This window comes from Salvelinus fontinalis, chromosome 29 (genome assembly GCF_029448725.1).
Source record: "Salvelinus fontinalis isolate EN_2023a chromosome 29, ASM2944872v1, whole genome shotgun sequence".
NCBI lineage: Eukaryota > Metazoa > Chordata > Actinopteri > Salmoniformes > Salmonidae > Salvelinus > Salvelinus fontinalis.
The window spans coordinates 1,644,921-1,667,987 of NC_074693.1; the positions used below are offsets into that span (position 1 = coordinate 1,644,921).

The 23,067-nt window shown below is 46.4% G+C and overlaps 1 protein-coding gene across 2 annotated transcripts in view; it reads right to left on the minus strand.

Moving 5' to 3' along the window:
• Positions 1 to 23,067, minus strand: part of LOC129827319 (PDZ and LIM domain protein 7-like) — a 175,726-nt gene that overhangs the window by 83,483 nt on the left and 69,176 nt on the right. For both annotated transcript variants that reach the window (XM_055888057.1, XM_055888056.1), the window contains exon 3: positions 7,760 to 7,911. In XM_055888057.1, coding sequence (XP_055744032.1) covers positions 7,760 to 7,911 — 152 coding nt within the window. The remainder of the gene's footprint in view (positions 1 to 7,759; positions 7,912 to 23,067) is intronic.

Below are 23,067 nucleotides of genomic sequence, written 5' to 3' on the forward strand. Positions count from 1 at the left end.
GAGACTAACTCTAACCCCGCTATCTATTAGAGGAGACTAACTCTAACCCCGCTATCTATTAGAGGAGACTAACTCTAACCCCGCTATCTATTAGAGGAGACTAACTCTAACCCCGCTATCTATTAGAGGAGACTAACTCTAACCCTGCTATCTATTAGAGGAGACTAACCCTGATATCTATTAGAGGAGACTAACCCCGCTATCTATTAGAGGAGACTAACCCTGCTATCTATTAGAGGAGACTAACCCCGCTATCTATTAGAGGAGACTACCTCTAACCCTGCTATCTATTAGAGGAGACTACCTCTAACCCTGCTATCTATTAGAGGAGACTAACCCTGCTATCTATTAGAGGAGACTAACTCTAACCCCGCTATCTATTAGAGGAGACTACCTCTAACCCTGCTATCTATTAGAGGAGACTAACCCTGCTATCTATTAGAGGAGACTAACTCTAACCCCGCTATCTATTAGAGGAGACTAACCCTGCTATCTATTAGAGGAGACTAACCCTGCTATCTATTAGAGGAGACTAACTCTAACCCTGCTATCTATTAGAGAGGAGACTAACTCTAACCCCGCTATCTATTAGAGGAGACTACCTCTAACCCTGCTATCTATTAGAGGAGACTAACTCTAACCCCGCTATCTATTAGAGGAGACTAACTCTAACCCCGCTATCTATTAGAGGAGACTAACTCTAACCCGCTATCTATTAGAGGAGACTAACTCTAACCCCGCTATCTATTAGAGGAGACTAACTCTAACCCCGCTATCTATTAGAGGAGACTAACTCTAACCCCGCTATCTATTAGAGGAGACTAACTCTAACCCCGCTATCTATTAGAGGAGACTAACTCTAACCCCGCTATCTATTAGAGGAGACTAACTCTAACCCCGCTATCTATTAGAGGAGACTACCTCTAACCCTGCTATCTATTAGAGGAGACTAACTCTAACCCCGCTATCTATTAGAGGAGACTAACCCTGCTATCTATTAGAGGAGACTAACTCTAACCCCGCTATCTATTAGAGGAGACTAACTCTAACCCCGCTATCTATTAGAGAGGAGACTAACTCTAACCCTGCTATCTATTAGAGGAGACTACCTCTAACCCTGCTATCTATTAGAGGAGACTACCTCTAACCCCGCTATCTATTAGAGGAGACTACCTCTAACCCTGCTATCTATTAGAGGAGACTACCTCTAACCCTGCTATCTATTAGAGGAGACTAACCCTGCTATCTATTAGAGGAGACTAACTCTAACCCTGCTATCTATTAGAGGAGACTAACCCTGCTATCTATTAGAGGAGACTACCTCTAACCCTGCTATCTATTAGAGGAGACTACCTCTAACCCTGCTATCTATTAGAGGAGACTAACCCTGCTATCTATTAGAGGAGACTAACCCCGCTATCTATTAGAGGAGACTAACCCTGCTATCTATTAGAGGAGACTAACCCCGCTATCTATTAGAGGAGACTACCTCTAACCCTGCTATCTATTAGAGGAGACTACCTCTAACCCTGCTATCTATTAGAGGAGACTAACCCTGCTATCTATTAGAGGAGACTAACCCCGCTATCTATTAGAGGAGACTAACCCTGCTATCTATTAGAGGAGACTAACCCCGCTATCTATTAGAGGAGACTACCTCTAACCCTGCTATCTATTAGAGGAGACTACCTCTAACCCTGCTATCTATTAGAGGAGACTAACCCTGCTATCTATTAGAGGAGACTAACTCTAACCCCGCTATCTATTAGAGGAGACTACCTCTAACCCTGCTATCTATTAGAGGAGACTAACCCTGCTATCTATTAGAGGAGACTAACCCCGCTATCTATTAGAGGAGACTAACCCTGCTATCTATTAGAGGAGACTAACCCCGCTATCTATTAGAGGAGACTAACCCTGCTATCTATTAGAGGAGACTAACCCCGCTATCTATTAGAGGAGACTACCTCTAACCCTGCTATCTATTAGAGGAGACTAACCCTGCTATCTATTAGAGGAGACTAACCCCGCTATCTATTAGAGGAGACTAACCCTGCTATCTATTAGAGGAGACTAACCCCGCTATCTATTAGAGGAGACTACCTCTAACCCTGCCATCTATTAGAGGAGACTAACCCTGCTATCTATTAGAGGAGACTAACCCTGCTATCTATTAGAGAGGAGACTAACTCTAACCCCGCTATCTATTAGAGGAGACTACCTCTAACCCTGCTATCTATTAGAGGAGACTAACCCTGCTATCTATTAGAGGAGACTAACTCTAACCCCGCTATCTATTAGAGGAGACTAACCCTGCTATCTATTAGAGGAGACTAACTCTAACCCTGCTATCTATTAGAGAGGAGACTAACTCTAACCCCGCTATCTATTAGAGGAGACTACCTCTAACCCTGCTATCTATTAGAGGAGACTAACTCTAACCCCGCTATCTATTAGAGGAGACTAACTCTAACCCCGCTATCTATTAGAGGAGACTAACTCTAACCCCGCTATCTATTAGAGGAGACTAACTCTAACCCCGCTATCTATTAGAGGAGACTAACTCTAACCCCGCTATCTATTAGAGGAGACTAACTCTAACCCCGCTATCTATTAGAGGAGACTAACTCTAACCCCGCTATCTATTAGAGGAGACTAACTCTAACCCCGCTATCTATTAGAGGAGACTAACTCTAACCCCGCTATCTATTAGAGGAGACTAACTCTAACCCCGCTATCTATTAGAGGAGACTACCTCTAACCCTGCTATCTATTAGAGGAGACTAACTCTAACCCCGCTATCTATTAGAGGAGACTAACCCTGCTATCTATTAGAGGAGACTAACTCTAACCCCGCTATCTATTAGAGGAGACTAACTCTAACCCCGCTATCTATTAGAGAGGAGACTAACTCTAACCCTGCTATCTATTAGAGGAGACTACCTCTAACCCTGCTATCTATTAGAGGAGACTACCTCTAACCCCGCTATCTATTAGAGGAGACTACCTCTAACCCTGCTATCTATTAGAGGAGACTACCTCTAACCCTGCTATCTATTAGAGGAGACTAACCCTGCTATCTATTAGAGGAGACTAACCCTGCTATCTATTAGAGGAGACTAACTCTAACCCTGCTATCTATTAGAGGAGACTAACCCTGCTATCTATTAGAGGAGACTACCTCTAACCCTGCTATCTATTAGAGGAGACTACCTCTAACCCTGCTATCTATTAGAGGAGACTAACCCTGCTATCTATTAGAGGAGACTAACCCCGCTATCTATTAGAGGAGACTAACCCTGCTATCTATTAGAGGAGACTAACCCCGCTATCTATTAGAGGAGACTACCTCTAACCCTGCTATCTATTAGAGGAGACTACCTCTAACCCTGCTATCTATTAGAGGAGACTAACCCTGCTATCTATTAGAGGAGACTAACCCCGCTATCTATTAGAGGAGACTAACCCTGCTATCTATTAGAGGAGACTAACCCCGCTATCTATTAGAGGAGACTACCTCTAACCCTGCTATCTATTAGAGGAGACTACCTCTAACCCTGCTATCTATTAGAGGAGACTAACCCTGCTATCTATTAGAGGAGACTAACTCTAACCCCGCTATCTATTAGAGGAGACTACCTCTAACCCTGCTATCTATTAGAGGAGACTAACCCTGCTATCTATTAGAGGAGACTAACCCCGCTATCTATTAGAGGAGACTAACCCTGCTATCTATTAGAGGAGACTAACTCTAACCCTGCTATCTATTAGAGGAGACTACCTCTAACCCTGCTATCTATTAGAGGAGACTACCTCTAACCCTGCTATCTATTAGAGGAGACTAACCCTGCTATCTATTAGAGGAGACTAACTCTAACCCCGCTATCTATTAGAGGAGACTACCTCTAACCCCGCTATCTATTAGAGGAGACTAACTCTAACCCTGCTATCTATTAGAGGAGACTAACCCTGCTATCTATTAGAGGAGACTAACTCTAACCCCGCTATCTATTAGAGGAGACTAACTCTAACCCCGCTATCTATTAGAGAGGAGACTAACTCTAACCCTGCTATCTATTAGAGGAGACTAACCCCGCTATCTATTAGAGGAGACTAACTCTAACCCTGCTATCTATTAGAGGAGACTACCTCTAACCCCGCTATCTATTAGAGGAGACTACCTCTAACCCTGCTATCTATTAGAGAGGAGACTAACTCTAACCCTGCTATCTATTAGAGGAGACTAACTCTAACCCCGCTATCTATTAGAGGAGACTACCTCTAACCCTGCTATCTATTAGAGGAGACTAACCCTGCTATCTATTAGAGGAGACTAACCCCGCTATCTATTAGAGGAGACTAACTCTAACCCCGCTATCTATTAGAGGAGACTAACTCTAACCCTGCTATCTATTAGAGGAGACTAACCCTGCTATCTATTAGAGGAGACTAACTCTAACCCCGCTATCTATTAGAGGAGACTACCTCTAACCCTGCTATCTATTAGAGGAGACTAACCCTGCTATCTATTAGAGGAGACTAACCCCGCTATCTATTAGAGGAGACTAACCCTGCTATCTATTAGAGAGGAGACTAACTCTAACCCTGCTATCTATTAGAGGAGACTAACTCTAACCCTGCTATCTATTAGAGGAGACTAACTCTAACCCCGCTATCTATTAGAGGAGACTAACTCTAACCCCGCTATCTATTAGAGGAGACTACCTCTAACCCCGCTATCTATTAGAGGAGACTAACTCTAACCCCGCTATCTATTAGAGGAGACTAACTCTAACCCCGCTATCTATTAGAGGAGACTAACTCTAACCCCGCTATCTATTAGAGGAGACTAACTCTAACCCTGCTATCTATTAGAGGAGACTAACCCTGCTATCTATTAGAGGAGACTAACCCCGCTATCTATTAGAGGAGACTAACCCTGCTATCTATTAGAGGAGACTAACTCTAACCCTGCTATCTATTAGAGGAGACTAACCCTGCTATCTATTAGAGGAGACTAACTCTAACCCCGCTATCTATTAGAGGAGACTAACTCTAACCCTGCTATCTATTAGAGGAGACTAACTCTAACCCTGCTATCTATTAGAGAGGAGACTACCTCTAACCCTGCTATCTATTAGAGGAGACTAACTCTAACCCTGCTATCTATTAGAGGAGACTACCTCTAACCCTGCTATCTATTAGAGGAGACTACCTCTAACCCCGCTATCTATTAGAGGAGACTAACTCTAACCCTGCTATCTATTAGAGGAGACTAACTCTAACCCTGCTATCTATTAGAGGAGACTAACTCTAACCCTGCTATCTATTAGAGGAGACTACCTCTAACCCTGCTATCTATTAGAGGAGACTAACTCTAACCCCGCTATCTATTAGAGAGGAGACTAACTCTAACCCTGCTATCTATTAGAGGAGACTACCTCTAACCCTGCTATCTATTAGAGGAGACTACCTCTAACCCATGAAACATCTGCTAACCATGTGACCAACAACGTCTGCAAACCATGTGACCAACAACATCTGCAAACCATGTGACCAACAACGTCTGCAAACCATGTGACCAACAACGTCTGCAAACCATGTGACCAACAACGTCTGCAAACCATGTGACCAACAACGTCTGCAAACCATGTGACCAACAACGTCTGCAAACCATGTGACCAACAACGTCTGCAAACCATGTGACCAACAACGTCTGCTAACCATGTGACCAATACCATATACTAACCATGTGACCAACAACGTCGGCAAACCACGTGACCAACAACGTCTGCAAACCATGTGACCAACAACGTCTGCAAACCATGTGACCAACAACGTCTGCTAACCATGTGACCAACAACATCTGCTAACCATGTGACCAATACCATATACTAACCATGTGACCAACAACATCTGCAAACCATGTGACCAACAACATCTGCAAACCATGTGACCAACAACATCTGCTAACCATGTGACCAAAACCATCTGCTAACCATGTGACCAATACCATCTGCTAACCATGTGACCAATACCATCTGCTAACCATGTGACCAATACCATCTGCTAACCATGTGACCAATACCATCTGCTAACCATGTGACCAATACCATCTGCTAACCATGTGACCAATACCATCTGCTAACCATGTGACCAATACCATCTGCTAACCATGTGACCAATACCGTCTGCTAACCATGTGACCAACAACGTCTGCTAACCATGTGACCAATACCATCTGCTAACCATGTGACCAACAACGTCTGCAAACCATGTGACCAACAACGTCTACTAACCATGTGACCAATAACGTCTACTAACCATGTGACCAATAACGTCTACTAACCATGTGACCAACAACATCTGCTAACCATGTGACCAATAACGTCTACTAACCATGTGTATGTGACCAATACAATTTGATTACCATTTTACCCAACCCCAGTTCAAAATAACTCAGTCAAATGACAGTTGCTTCTCTTGCCTTTATTTAGCAACAAAGTGACTTTAAATCTCATTCAATGGATTTTCCAATTGAATTAGCAAATCAAGATATCACATGAGCCTCTCTGTACAGTGTTCAGTTTAAATCATGCATTTTGTTTTCCTGTGGGGGTCTGGTCTTGCTAGCTACCTGCTAAAGGTGGGGGGGGGTCACTGCTGTGTGTTTCGATGTAGCGGGTTCTTTCATGGTATTGTATGTTTTATGGTTTAGTATGCATTATCTGGTATGGTACAGTGGGTGAGTACATTATCGTCGTATTCCTACTTGCCATGGGTAAGTATTATGGTATATTAGTAGTATCTTACTTGCTACGGGTGAGTACAATATGGCATACACAGTATGGTATACAGTATGGCATATACAGTATGGTATATACAGTATGGCATACACAGTATGGTATATACAGTATGGCATACACAGTATGGTATATACAGTATGGCATACACAGTATGGCATACACAGTATGGCATACACAGTATGGCATATACAGTATGGTATATACAGTATGGTATACAGTATGGCATACACAGTATGGCATACACAGTATGGTATATACAGTATGGTATACACAGTATGGTATACAGTATATATATAGCATATACAGTATATATAGCATATACAGTATGATATACAGTATGGTATATACAGTATGGTATACAGTATGGTATATACAGTATGGTATATACAGTATGGTATATACAGTATGGTATACAGTATGGTATATATAGTATGGCATATACAGTATGGTATATACAGTATGGTATATACAGTATGGTATATACAGTATGGCATACACAGTATGGTATATACAGTATGGCATACACAGTATGGTATATACAGTATGGCATATACAGTATGGCATACACAGTATGGCATACACAGTATGGCATATACAGTATGGCATATACAGTATGGTATATACAGTATGGTATATACAGTATGGTATACAGTATGGTATATACAGTATGGCATACACAGTATGGTATATACAGTATGGTATATACAGTATGGTATACACAGTATGGTATACAGTATATATATAGCATATACAGTATATATAGCATATACAGTATGATATACAGTATGGTATATACAGTATGGTATATATAGTATATACAGTATGGTATATACAGTATGGTATATATAGTATATATAGTATGGTATATACATTATATATAGTATGGTATATGTACAGCATCATGCTGAGGGTGAGTATAGTGTAGAGGGTACGGCCTAGTTATATTATCTTACTTGCTGAGGGTGAGGGTGAGAGACTCCTCTGCTGCTCTGATCTTGTTCTGTGCCTCCACATGGGTCATGTCTTCTGCGTTGGTCTCCCCGATGGACACCACCCAATCTCCCACGCCCACACCGGCCTGGGTGGCCTTACCCCCGGGGGTCAGCTGTAGACGGAGAAGGGAATGGGGATGTTGTTCAACTTTAAGATTCCCCTTTCTTTTCTTTACAGCAACGACACAGGACAGAGGCGCTAAGTCACTCAGCAACGACACAGGACAGAGGCGCTAAGTCACTCAGCAACGACACAGGACAGAGGCGCTAAGTCACTCAGCAACGACACAGGACAGAGGCGCTAACTCACTCAGCAACGACACAGGACAGAGGCGCTAAGTCACTCAGCAACGACACAGGACAGAGGCGCTAACTCACTCAGCAACGACACAGGACAGAGGCGCTAACTCACTCAGCAACGACACAGGACAGAGGCGCTAACTCACTCAGCAACGACACAGGACAGAGGCGCTAACTCACTCAGCAACGACACAGGACAGAGGCGCTAACTCACTCAGCAACGACACAGGACAGAGGCGCTAACTCACTCAGCAACGACACAGGACAGAGGCGCTAACTCACTCAGCAACGACACAGGACAGAGGCGCTAACTCACTCAGCAACGACACAGGACAGAGGCGCTAACTCACTCAGCAACGACACAGGACCGAGGCGCTAACTCAAACAGCAACTCATACAGAAATAAGACCTTGGTCTATTAATGCTGGTCACAGACACAAGAAAACATTACGATTACCCATGAAATACCACATTCTTCAGCATTTCAGTTCAACCCAACAGTACAGCTGCATAAATACAAGTGAAATATAATCATCCACAACAATATAAATCAGCCAAATGATACTGTCCTTATTCAAATATGATTTAAAGGAAAGACTATGAGGATATCTAGTGAAAGGGAACATATTGGTTAAGAACAGGATCAGGGAGATGAAAGTGCACACTGAAGCATTCTAGGGCCTAGTATGTACAATTAACAGGTAAACAGAGATGTGTCACCATCTTTCTCTTCCCAGTAGCTAGCGGACCCCAGAGGGCCCTTTAACACGGTCAACTACTGTATTGACTAACTACGCATACACAAAGTCATCAAGAGGATTCGCGTTTGGGTCTGTTATTGCCGGCTAATGATCTGTAGAGGGAAGATAAGGGATCTGTGTCTGACAAGTTGTGTGTGTGTGTGCGTGTGCGTGTGTGTGTGTGTGTGTGTGTGTGTGTTCAGCCAGACAGTTCCCAACACCACAATGAGGACATGAGTTAAGCGTTTATTATTACCACTATGACATCACCTCTTGTGATCTACTACAGATGTGGACCGAAGCTTTGAAGGGAAGTTAACTTACGACGAGATATTACAGAGAGAGGCTTCGCCCCAAATGGCGCCCTATTCCCTACATAGTGCACTACTTTAGACCAGGGCTGGCGCCCTATTCCCTACATAGTGCACTACTTTAGACCAGGGCTGGTACCCTATTCCCTACATAGTGCACTACTTTAGACCAGGGCTGGTACCCGATTCCCTACATAGTGCACTACTTTAGACCAGGGCTGGCGCCCTATTCCCTACATAGTGCACTACTTTAGACCAGGGCTGGTACCCTATTCCCTACATAGTGCACTACTTTAGACCAGGGCTGGCACCCTATTCCCTACATAGTGCACTACTTTAGACCAGGGCTGGCACCCTATTCCCTACATAGTGCACTACTTTAGACCAGGGCTGGCACACTATTCCCTACATAGTGCACTACTTTAGACCAGGGCTGGCGCCCTATTCCCTACATAGTGCACTACTTTAGACCAGGGCTGGCACCCTATTCCCTACATAGTGCACTACTTTAGACCAGGGCTGGCGCCCTATTCCCTACATAGTGCACTACTTTAAACCAGAGTCCTATGGGCTTGAATAGGGTGCCATTTGGGATGCAGGTAGGCTGGGTAACTATACACTAAACCAGATGTGTCCCATACTGAGGCTGTATCATTTACCGTAGATTATATGAGCTAGCAGCACGACTCATCTGTTACCGTAGATGACATTAGCTAGCAGCACGACTCATCTGTTACCGTAGATGACATTAGTTAGCAGCACGACTCAACTGTTACCGTAGATGACATTAGCTAGCAGCACGACTCATCTGTTACCGTAGATGACATTAGTTAGCAACACGACTCATCTGTTACCGTAGATGACATTAGCTAGCAACACGACTCAACTGTTACCGTAGATGACATGAGCTAGCAGCACGACTCATCTGTTACCGTAGATGACATTAGCTAGCAACACGACTCAACTGTTACCGTAGATGACATGAGCTAGCAGCACGACTCATCTGTTACCGTAGATGATATGAGCTAGCAGCACGACTCATCTGTTACCGTAGATGACATTAGCTAGCAACACGACTCATCTGTTACCGTAGATGACATTAGCTAGCAGCACGACTCATCTGTTACCGTAGATGACATTAGCTAGCAGCACGACTCATCTGTTACCGTAGATGACATTAGTTAGCAGCACGACTCAACTGTTACCGTAGATGACATTAGCTAGCAGCACGACTCATCTGTTACCGTAGATGACATTAGTTAGCAGCACGACTCAACTGTTACCGTAGATGACATTAGCTAGCAGCACGACTCATCTGTTACCGTAGATGACATTAGCTAGCAGCACGACTCATCTGTTACCGTAGATGACATTAGCTAGCAGCACGACTCATCTGTTACCGTAGATGACATTAGCTAGCAGCACGACTCATCTGTTACCGTAGATGACATTAGCTAGCAACACGACATAGTGAATAGGGGGCGATTAGACACGCACAAAGGGAGACAGTAAGGCCTAACAGAGCAGATTATATTAGAAACCAGTAGAGACAGTAAGGCCTAGCAGAGTAGATTATAATAGAAACCAGTAGAGACAGTAAGGCCTAGCAGAGCAGATTATAATAGAAACCAGTAGAGACAGTAAGGCCTAACAGAGCAGGTTATAATAGAAACCAGTAGAGAGACAGTAAGGCCTAACAGAGCAGATTATAATAGAAACCAGTAGAGACAGTAAGGCCTAGCAGAGCAGATTATAATAGAAACCAGCAGAGAGAGAGACATTAAGGCCTAGCAGAGTAGATTATAATAGAAACCAGCAGAGACAGTAAGGCCTAGCAGAGCAGATTATAATAGAAACCAGTAGAGAGAGACAGTAAGGCCTAACAGAGCAGGTTATAATAGAAACCAGTAGAGACAGTAAGGCCTAGCAGAGCAGATTATAATAGAAACCAGTAGAGAGACAGTAAGGCCTAACAGAGCAGGTTATAATAGAAACCAGTAGAGACAGTAAGGCCTAGCAGAGTAGATTATAATAGAAACCAGTAGAGAGACAGTAAAGCCTAACAGAGCAGATTATAATAGAAACCAGTAGAGAGACAGTAAGGCCTAACAGAGCAGGTTATAATAGAAACCAGTAGAGACAGTAAGGCCTAGCAGAGTAGATTATAATAGAAACCAGTAGAGACAGTAAGGCCTAGCAGAGCAGATTATAATAGAAACCAGTAGAGACAGTAAGGCCTAGCAGAGCAGGTTATAATAGAAACCAGTAGACAGACAGTAAGGCCTAGCAGAGCAGGTTATAATAGAAACCAGTAGAGAGACAGTAAGGCCTAGCAGAGCAGGTTATAATAGAAACCAGTAGAGAGACAGTAAGGCCTAGCAGAGCAGGTTATAATAGAAACCAGTAGAGACAGTAAGGCCTAGCAGAGCAGGTTATAATAGAAACCAGCAGTGACGAGGTCTCCTTCACCGTATTAACTAACTGTTGTGGGGTGTCTCCTCTCCTAGTCTCCTTCACCGTATTAACTAACTGTTGTGGGGTGTGTCCTCTCCTAGTCTCCTTCACCGTATTAACTAACTGTTGTGGGGTGTGTCGTCTCCTCTCCTAGTCTCCTTCACCGTATTAACTAACTGTTGTGGGGTGTGTTGTCTCCTAGTCTCCTTCACCGTATTAACTAACTGTTGTGGGGTGTCTCCTCTCCTAGTCTCCTTCACCGTATTAACTAACTGTTGTGGGGTGTGTTGTCTCCTCTCCTAGTCTCCTTCACCGTATTAACTAACTGTTGTGGGGTGTCTCCTCTCCTAGTCTCCTTCACCGTATTAACTAACTGTTGTGGGGTGTCTCCTCTCCTAGTCTCCTTCACCGTATTAACTAACTGTTGTGGGGTGTGTTGTCTCCTCTCCTAGTCTCCTTCACCGTATTAACTAACTGTTGTGGGGTGTCTCGTCTCCTCTCCTAGTCTCCTTCACCGTATTAACTAACTGTTGTGGGGTGTCTCCTCTCCTAGTCTCCTTCACCGTATTAACTAACTGTTGTGGGGTGTGTCGTCTCCTCTCCTAGTCTCCTTCACCGTATTAACTAACTGTTGTGGGATGTGTCGTCTCCTCTCCTAGTCTCCTTCACCGTATTAACTAACTGTTGTGGGGTGTGTCGTCTCCTAGTCTCCTTCACCGTATTAACTAACTGTTGTGGGGTGTGTCGTCTCCTCTCCTAGTCTCCTTCACCGTATTAACTAACTGTTGTGGGGTGTGTCGTCTCCTCTCCTAGTCTCCTTCACCGTATTAACTAACTGTTGTGGGGTGTCTCCTCTCCTAGTCTCCTTCACCGTATTAACTAACTGTTGTGGGGTGTGTCGTCTCCTCTCCTAGTCTCCTTCACCGTATTAACTAACTGTTGTGGGGTGTGTCGTCTCCTAGTCTCCTTCACCGTATTAACTAACTGTTGTGGGGTGTCTCCTCTCCTAGTCTCCTTCACCGTATTAACTAACTGTTGTGTGTTGTCTCCTCTCCTAGTCTCCTTCACCGTATTAACTAACTGTTGTGGGGTATCTCCTCTCCTAGTCTCCTTCACCGTATTAACTAACTGTTGTGGGGTGTGTCGTCTCCTCTCCTAGTCTCCTTCACCGTATTAACTAACTGTTGTGGGGTGTGTCGTCTCCTCTCCTAGTCTCCTTCACCGTATTAACTAACTGTTGTGGGGTGTGTCGTCTCCTCTCCTAGTCTCCTTCACCGTATTAACTAACTGTTGTGGGGTGTGTCGTCTCCTAGTCTCCTTCACCGTATTAACTAACTGTTGTGGGGTGTGTCGTCTCCTAGTCTCCTTCACCGTATTAACTAACTGTTGTGGGGTGTCTCCTCTCCTAGTCTCCTTCACCGTATTAACTAACTGTTGTGGGGTGTGTCGTCTCCTCTCCTAGTCTCCTTCACCGTATTAACTAACTGTTGTGGGGTGTGTCGTCTCCTCTCCTAGTCTCCTTCACCGTATTAACTAACTGTTGTGGGGTGTGTCGTCTCCTCTCCTAGTCTCCTTCACCGTATTAACTAACTGTTGTGGGGTGTGTCGTCTCCTCTCCTAGTCTCCTTCACCGTATTAACTAACTGTTGTGGGGTGTGTCGTCTCCTCTCCTAGTCTCCTTCACCGTATTAACTAACTGTTGTGGGGTGTGTCGTCTCCTCTCCTAGTCTCCTTCACCGTATTAACTAACTGTTGTGGGGTGTGTCGTCTCCTCTCCTAGTCTCCTTCACCGTATTAACTAACTGTTGTGGGGTGTGTCGTCTCCTCTCCTAGTCTCCTTCACCGTATTAACTAACTGTTGTGGGGTGTGTCGTCTCCTCTCCTAGTCTCCTTCACCGTATTAACTAACTGTTGTGGGGTGTGTCGTCTCCTCTCCTAGTCTCCTTCACCGTATTAACTAACTGTTGTGGGGTGTGTCGTCTCCTCTCCTAGTCTCCTTCACCGTATTAACTAACTGTTGTGGGGTGTGGTCTCCTCTCCTAGTCTCCTTCACCGTATTAACTAACTGTTGTGGGGTGTGTCGTCTCCTCTCCTAGTCTCCTTCACCGTATTAACTAACTGTTGTGGGGTGTCTCCTCTCCTAGTCTCCTTCACCGTATTAACTAACTGTTGTGGGGTGTCTCCTCTCCTAGTCTCCTTCACCGTATTAACTAACTGTTGTGGGGTGTGTCGTCTCCTCTCCTAGTCTCCTTCACCGTATTAACTAACTGTTGTGGGGTGTGTCGTCTCCTCTCCTAGTCTCCTTCACCGTATTAACTAACTGTTGTGGGGTGTCTCGTCTCCTCTCCTAGTCTCCTTCACCGTATTAACTAACTGTTGTGGGGTGTCTCCTCTCCTAGTCTCCTTCACCGTATTAACTAACTGTTGTGGGGTGTCTCCTCTCCTAGTCTCCTTCACCGTATTAACTAACTGTTGTGGGGTGTCTCCTCTCCTAGTCTCCTTCACCGTATTAACTAACTGTTGTGGGGTGTCTCCTCTCCTAGTCTCCTTCACCGTATTAACTAACTGTTGTGGGGTGTGTCGTCTCCTCTCCTAGTCTCCTTCACCGTATTAACTAACTGTTGTGGGGTGTGTCGTCTCCTCTCCTAGTCTCCTTCACCGTATTAACTAACTGTTGTGGGGTGTCTCGTCTCCTCTCCTAGTCTCCTTCACCGTATTAACTAACTGTTGTGGGGTGTCTCCTCTCCTAGTCTCCTTCACCGTATTAACTAACTGTTGTGGGGTGTCTCCTCTCCTAGTCTCCTTCACCGTATTAACTAACTGTTGTGGGGTGTCTCCTCTCCTAGTCTCCTTCACCGTATTAACTAACTGTTGTGGGGTGTCTCCTCTCCTAGTCTCCTTCACCGTATTAACTAACTGTTGTGGGGTGTGTCGTCTCCTCTCCTAGTCTCCTTCACCGTATTAACTAACTGTTGTGGGGTGTGTCGTCTCCTCTCCTAGTCTCCTTCACCGTATTAACTAACTGTTGTGGGGTGTGTCGTCTCCTCTCCTAGTCTCCTTCACCGTATTAACTAACTGTTGTGGGGTGTGTCGTCTCCTCTCCTAGTCTCCTTCACCGTATTAACTAACTGTTGTGGGGTATCTCCTCTCCTAGTCTCCTTCACCGTATTAACTAACTGTTGTGGGGTATCTCCTCTCCTAGTCTCCTTCACCGTATTAACTAACTGTTGTGGGGTATCTCCTCTCCTAGTCTCCTTCACCGTATTAACTAACTGTTGTGGGGTATCTCCTCTCCTAGTCTCCTTCACCGTATTAACTAACTGTTGTGGGGTATCTCCTCTCCTAATCTCCTTCACCGTATCAACTAACTGTTGTGGGGTGTCTCCTCTCCTAGTCTCCTTCACCGTATTAACTGTTGTGGGGTGTGTTGTCTCCTCTCCTAGTCTCCTTCACCGTATTAACTAACTGATGTGGGGTGTGTCGTCTCCTCTCCTAGTCTCCTTCACCGTATTAACTAACTGTTGTGGGGTGTCTCCTCTCCTAGTCTCCTTCACCGTATTAACTAACTGTTGTGGGGTGTGTTGTCTCCTCTCCTAGTCTCCTTCACCGTATTAACTAACTGTTGTGGGGTGTGTCGTCTCCTCTCCTAGTCTCCTTCACCGTATTAACTAACTGTTGTGGGGTATCTCCTCTCCTAGTCTCCTTCACCGTATTAACTAACTGTTGTGGGATGTGTCGTCTCCTCTCCTAGTCTCCTTCACCGTATTAACTAACTGTTGTGGGGTGTGTCGTCTCCTCTCCTAGTCTCCTTCACCGTATTAACTAACTGTTGTGGGGTGTGTCGTCTCCTCTCCTAGTCTCCTTCACCGTATTAACTAACTGTTGTGGGGTATCTCCTCTCCTAGTCTCCTTCACCGTATTAACTAACTGTTGTGGGATGTGTCGTCTCCTCTCCTAGTCTCCTTCACCGTATTAACTAACTGTTGTGTGTTGTCTCCTCTCCTAGTCTCCTTCACCGTATTAACTAACTGTTGTGGGGTGTGTTGTCTCCTCTCCTAGTCTCCTTCACCGTATTAACTAACTGTTGTGGGGTGTGTTGTCTCCTCTCCTAGTCTCCTTCACCGTATTAACTAACTGTTGTGGGGTGTCGTCTCCTCTCCTAGTCTCCTTCACCGTATTAACTAACTGTTGTGGGGTGTCGTCTCCTCTCCTAGTCTCCTTCACCGTATTAACTAACTGTTGTGGGGTGTCTCCTCTCCTAGTCTCCTTCACCGTATTAACTAACTGTTGTGGGGTGTCGTCTCCTCTCCTAGTCTCCTTCACCGTATTAACTAACTGTTGTGGGGTGTCGTCTCCTCTCCTAGTCTCCTTCACCGTATTAACTAACTGTTGTGGGGTGTCGTCTCCTCTCCTAGTCTCCTTCACCGTATTAACTAACTGTTGTGGGGTGTCTCCTTCACCGTATTAACTAACTGTTGTGGGGTGTCGTCTCCTCTCCTAGTCTCCTTCACCGTATTAACTAACTGTTGTGGGGTGTCTCCTCTCCTAGTCTCCTTCACCGTATTAACTAACTGTTGTGGGGTGTGTTGTCTCCTCTCCTAGTCTCCTTCACCGTATTAACTAACTGTTGTGGGGTGTGTCGTCTCCTAGTCTCCTTCACCGTATTAACTAACTGTTGTGGGGTGTCTCCTCTCCTAGTCTCCTTCACCGTATTAACTAACTGTTGTGGGGTGTGTCGTCTCCTCTCCTAGTCTCCTTCACCGTATTAACTAACTGTTGTGGGGTGTGTCGTCTCCTCTCCTAGTCTCCTTCACCGTATTAACTAACTGTTGTGGGGTGTGTCGTCTCCTCTCCTAGTCTCCTTCACCGTATTAACTAACTGTTGTGGGGTGTGTCGTCTCCTCTCCTAGTCTCCTTCACCGTATTAACTAACTGTTGTGGGATGTCTCCTCTCCTAGTCTCCTTCACCGTATTAACTAACTGTTGTGGGGTGTGTCGTCTCCTAGTCTCCTTCACCGTATTAACTAACTGTTGTGGGGTGTGTCGTCTCCTCTCCTAGTCTCCTTCACCGTATTAACTAACTGTTGTGGGGTATCTCCTCTCCTAGTCTCCTTCACCGTATTAACTAACTGTTGTGGGGTGTCTCCTCTCCTAGTCTCCTTCACCGTATTAACTAACTGTTGTGGGGTGTGTTGTCTCCTCTCCTAGTCTCCTTCACCGTATTAACTAACTGTTGTGGGATGTGTCGTCTCCTCTCCTAGTCTCCTTCACCGTATTAACTAACTGTTGTGGGGTGTCTCCTCTCCTAGTCTCCTTCACCGTATTAACTAACTGTTGTGGGGTGTGTTGTCTCCTCTCCTAGTCTCCTTCACCGTATTAACTAACTGTTGTGGGGTGTCTCCTCTCCTAGTCTCCTTCACCGTATTAACTAACTGTTGTGGGGTATCTCCTCTCCTAGTCTCCTTCACCGTATTAACTAACTGTTGTGGGGTGTCTCCTCTCCTAGTCTCCTTCACCGTATTAACTAACTGTTGTGGGGTGTGGTGTCTCCTCTCCTAGTCTCCTTCACCGTATTAACTAACTGTTGTGGGATGTGTCGTCTCCTCTCCTAGTCTCCTTCACCGTATTAACTAACTGTTGTGGGGTATCTCCTCTCCTAGTCTCCTTCACCGTATTAACTAACTGTTGTGGGGTGTGTCGTCTCCTCTCCTAGTCTCCTTCACCGTATTAACTAACTGTTGTGGGATGTGTTGTCTCCTCTCCTAGTCTCCTTCACCGTATTAACTAACTGTTGTTTTGGGTGTAGAGTTCCCTCCTCCCCTCTCTCGTGTAAATGCCTGAGCACAGTTCAGTCCCTAATGGCACCCTATTCCCTATATCGTGCACTAGTTTTGACCAGGACACATAGGGAATTTGGGACGCAGTCGTACCGCCTTCCTTCTCAAGTACAGGAACAGTAAAGACCTAAATCTGATCCACTGACACGGGTGCCTGTTTCCATCACTGGCCTGGCCACACACACACGGTCTCTCATCTGCCATATAAACTCAGCAAAAAAAAGAAACGTCCTCTCACTGTCAACTGGGTTTATTCTCAGCGAACTTAACATGTGTAAATATTTGTATGAACATAACAAGAATCCTCAACTGAGACATAAACTGAACAAGTTCCACAGACATGTGACTAACAGAAATGGAATAATGTGTCCCTGAACAAAGGGGGGGGTCAAAATCAAAAGTAAGTCAGTATCTGGTGTGGCCACCAGCTGCATTAAGTACTGCAGTGCATCTCCTCCCCATGGACTGCACCAGATTTGCCGGTTCTTGCTGTGAGATGTTACCCCACTCTTCCACCAAGGCACCTGCAAGTTTCCGGACATTTCTGGGGGGGGGGGGCCCTATAGGCCCTATCCCTCACCCTCCGATCCAACAAGTCCCAGACGTGCTCAATGGGATTGAGATCCGGGCTCTTCCGGTTCTTCCACACCGATCTAGACAAACCATTTCTGTATAGACCTCGCGTGGTGCATGGGGGCTTTGTCATGATGAAACAGGAAATGGCCTTCCCCAAACTGTTGCCACAAAGTTGGAAGCACAGAATCATCTAGAATGTCATTGTATGCTGTAGCATTAAGATTTCCCTTTACTGGAACTAAGGGGCCCGAACCATGAAAAACAGCCCCAGACCCTCATCCTTCCTCCACCAAACTTTACAGTTGGCACTATACATTCGGGCAGGTAGCGTTCTCCTGGCATCTGGAAAAACCCAGATTTGTCCGTCGGACTGCCAGATGGTGAAGCGTGACTCATCACTCCAGAGAACACGTTTCCACTGCTCCAGAGTCCAATGGCGGCGAGCTTTACACCACTCCAGCCGATGCTTGGCATTGTGCATGGTGATCTTAGGCTTGTGTGCGGCTGCTCTGCCATGGAAACCCATTTCATGAACCCATTTCATGAAGCTCCCGTCGAACAGTTATTGTGCTGATGTTGCGTCCAGGCAGTTTGGAACTCGTTAGTGAGTGTTGCAGTTGTGGACAGATTATTTTTACGCGCTTCAGCACTCGGCGGTCCCGTTTTGTGAGCTTGTGGCCTACCATTTTACAGCTGGTAGCCGTTGTTGCTCCTAGACGTTTCCACTTCACAATAACAGCACTTATAGTTGATCGGGGCAACTCTAGCAGGGCAGAAATTTGACAAATTGACTTGTAGGAAAGCTGTCATCCTATGACGGTTGAAAGTCACTGAGCTCTTCAGTAAGGCCATTCTACTGCCAATGTTTGTCTATGGAGAATACATGGCTGTGTGCTCGATTGGTGTACACCTGTCATAAAATGGGTGGGGCTAAAATAGCCGAATCCACTAACTTGAAGGTCCACATACCGGTCTCCATGTAGTGTACTTGATATATAGTGTATCGTATTGTAATTCGTGTCCCCGTATTTACGTTTATGATGTTATGTCTATCCCTGAGTCCAGGTTGTTCAGGGCTGAGATCTGGCCTCGGAGACACACAGCTAGCCAGCTTCTCCTTTACATCACTCACAGCACAGCTGAAGGAAGCCCATAAATATCCCTCTGAGAAATGGAAAGTAGAGCCTGCTGGCTGCTGGAGCTGCTGTAAGGCTCCAGTGTCCACCGCAGTGACGGTAGATACTGTAGCACTAACTCAAGGTAATTATAGTTCTGATAGTGACTCGCAACACATTCACATGAACCAGTGCTTTGTAACGAAGCCTACTGCTCGACGTATCCCACCACAGTGTCAGGTCCGAGCAGTAAGGCAAGGTTTAAAACAGCCATGTCCGTGTGTAAGTGATTCATAACAACATCATTCAGGTTTAACCAGATGATGGAGGCTTTTATTTAACACCTTTTCTTTGTAACAAAGCTGTAGGGGCCCGTATCTATCCACCAGAACACCTGGCATTACCACAGAGCTGTAGGGGCCCGTATCTATCCACCAGAACACCTGGCATTACCACAGAGCTGTAGGGGCCCGTATCTATCCACCAGAACACCTGGCATTACCACAGAGCTGTAGGGGCCAGTATCTATCCACCAGAACACCTGGCATTACCACAGAGCTGTAGGGGCCCGTATCTATCAGTGAGAACACCTAGCATTACCACAGAGCTGTAGGGGCCAGTATCTATCCACCAGAACACCTGGCATTACCACAGAGCTGTAGGGGCCCGTATCTATCCACCAGAACACCTGGCATTACCACAGAGCTGTAGGGGCCAGTATCTATCCACCAGAACACCTAGCATTACCACAGAGCTGTAGGGGCCCGTATCTATCCACCAGAACACCTGGCATTACCACAGAGCTGTAGGGGCCAGTATCTATCCACCAGAACACCTGGCATTACCACAGAGCTGTAGGGGCCAGTATCTATCCACCAGAACACCTAGCATTACCACAGAGCTGTAGGGGCCAGTATCTATCCACCAGAACACCTAGCATTACCACAGAGCTGTAAGGGCCCGTATCTATCCACCAGAACACCTGGCATTACCACAGAGCTGTAGGGGCCCGTATCTATCAGTGAGAACACCTGACATTACCACAGAGCTGTAGGGGCCCGTATCTATCCACCAGAACACCTGGCATTACCACAGAGCTGTAGGGGCCAGTATCTATCAGTGAGAACACCTGGCATTACCACAGAGCTGTAGGGGTTGGTATCTATCCACCAGAACACATAGCATTACCACAGAGCTGTTGGGGCCAGTATCTATCAATGAGAACACCTGGCATTACCACAGAGCTGTAGGGGCCAGTATCTATCCACCAGAACACCTGGCATTACCACAGAGCTGTAGGGGCCAGTATATATCAGTGAGAACACCTAGCATTACCACAGAGCTGTAGGGGCCCGTATCTATCCACCAGAAAACCTGGCATTACCACAGAGCTGTAGGGGCCAGTATCTATCCACCAGAACACCTGGCATTACCACAGAGCTGTAGGGGCCAGTATCTATCCACCAGAACACCTAGCATTACCACAGAGCTGTAGGGGCCAGTATCTATCCACCAGAACACCTAGCATTACCACAGAGCTGTAGGGGCCCGTATCTATCCACCAGAACACCTGGCATTACCACAGAGCTGTAGGGGCCCGTATCTATCCACCAAAACACCTGGCATTACCACAGAGCTGTAGGGGCCAGTACCTATCCACCAGAACACCTAGCATCACCACAGAGCTGTAGGGGCCAGTATCTATCCACCAGAACACCTGGCATTACCACAGAGCTGTAGGGGCCCGTATCTATCCACCAGAACACCTGGCATTACCACAGAGCTGTAGGGGCCAGTATCTATCCACCAGAACACCTGGCATCACCACAGAGCTGTAGGGGCCAGTATCTATCCACCAGAACACCTGGCATTACCACAGAGCTGTAGGGGCCAGTATCTATCCACCAGAACACCTAGCATTACCACAGAGCTGTAGGGGCCCGTATCTATCCACCAGAACACCTGGCATTACCACAGAGCTGTAGGGGCCAGTATCTATCCACCAGAACACCTGGCATTACCACAGAGCTGTAGGGGCCCGTATCTATCAGTGAGAACACCTAGCATTACCACAGAGCTGTAGGGGCCAGTATCTATCCACCAGAACACCTAGCATTACCACAGAGCTGTAGGGGCCCGTATCAATCCACCAGAACACCTAGCATTACCACAGAGCTGTAGGGGCCCGTATCTATCCACCAGAACACCTGGCATTACCACAGAGCTGTAGGGGCCAGTATCTATCCACCAGAACACCTAGCATTACCACAGAGCTGTAGGGGCCAGTATCTATCCACCAGAACACCTAGCATTACCACAGAGCTGTAGGGGCCAGTATCTATCCACCAGAACACCTAGCATTACCACAGAGCTGTAGGGGCCAGTATCTATCAGTGAGAACACCTAGCATTACCACAGAGCTGTAGGGGCCAGTATCTATCCACCAGAACACCTGGCATTACCACAGAGCTGTAGGGGCCCGTATCTATCCACCAGAACACCTAGCATTACCACAGAGCTGTAGGGGCCCGTATCTATCAGTGAGAACACCTAGCATTACCACAGAGCTGTAGGGGCCAGTATCTATCCACCAGAACACCTGGCATTACCACAGAACTGTAGGGGCCCGTATCTATCCACCAGAACACCTAGCATTACCACAGAGCTGTAGGGGCCAGTATCTATCCACCAGAACACCTAGCATTACCACAGAGCTGTAGGGGCCAGTATCTATCCACCAGAACACCTGGCATTACCACAGAGCTGTAGGGGCCAGTATCTATCCACCAGAACACCTAGCATTACCACAGAGCTGTAGGGGCCAGTACCTATCCACCAGAACACCTGGCATTACCACAGAGCTGTAGGGGCCCGTATCTATCCACCAGAACACCTGGCATTACCACAGAGCTGTAGGGGCCAGTATCTATCCACCAGAACACCTGGCATTACCACAGAGCTGTAGGGGCCAGTATCTATCCACCAGAACACCTAGCATTACCACAGAGCTGTAGGGGCCCGTATCTATCCACCAGAACACCTGGCATTACCACAGAGCTGTAGGGGCCCGTATCTATCCACCAGAACACCTGGCATTACCACAGAGCTGTAGGGGCCCGTATCTATCAGTGAGAACACCTGGCATTACCACAGAGCTGTAGGGGCCCGTATCTATCCACCAGAACACCTGGCATTACCACAGAGCTGTAGGGGCCAGTATCTATCCACCAGAACACCTGGCATTACCACAGAGCTGTAGGGGCCAGTATCTATCCACCAGAACACCTGGCATTACCACAGAGCTGTAGGGGCCAGTATCTATCCACCAGAACACCTAGCATTACCACAGAGCTGTAGGGGCCCGTATCTATCAGTGAGAACACCTGGCATTACCACAGAGCTGTAGGGGCCAGTATCTATCCACCAGAACACCTGGCATTACCACAGAGCTGTAGGGGCCCGTATCTATCACCAGAACACCTGGCATTACCACAGAGCTGTAGGGGCCAGTATCTATCCACCAGAACACCTGGCATTACCACAGAGCTGTAGGGGCCAGTATCTATCCACCAGAACACCTGGCATTACCACAGAGCTGTAGGGGCCCGTATCTATCCACCAGAACACCTGGCATTACCACAGAGCTGTAGGGGCCAGTATCTATCCACCAGAACACCTGGCATTACCACAGAGCTGTAGGGGCCAGTATCTATCCACCAGAACACCTAGCATTACCACAGAGCTGTAGGGGCCAGTATCTATCCACCAGAACACCTGGAATTACCACAGAGCTGTAGGGGCCCGTATCTATCCACCAGAACACCTGGCATTACCACAGATCTGTAGGGGCCAGTATCTATCCACCAGAACACCTGGCATTACCACAGAGCTGTAGGGGCCATCATCTATCCACCAGAACACCTGGCATAACCACAG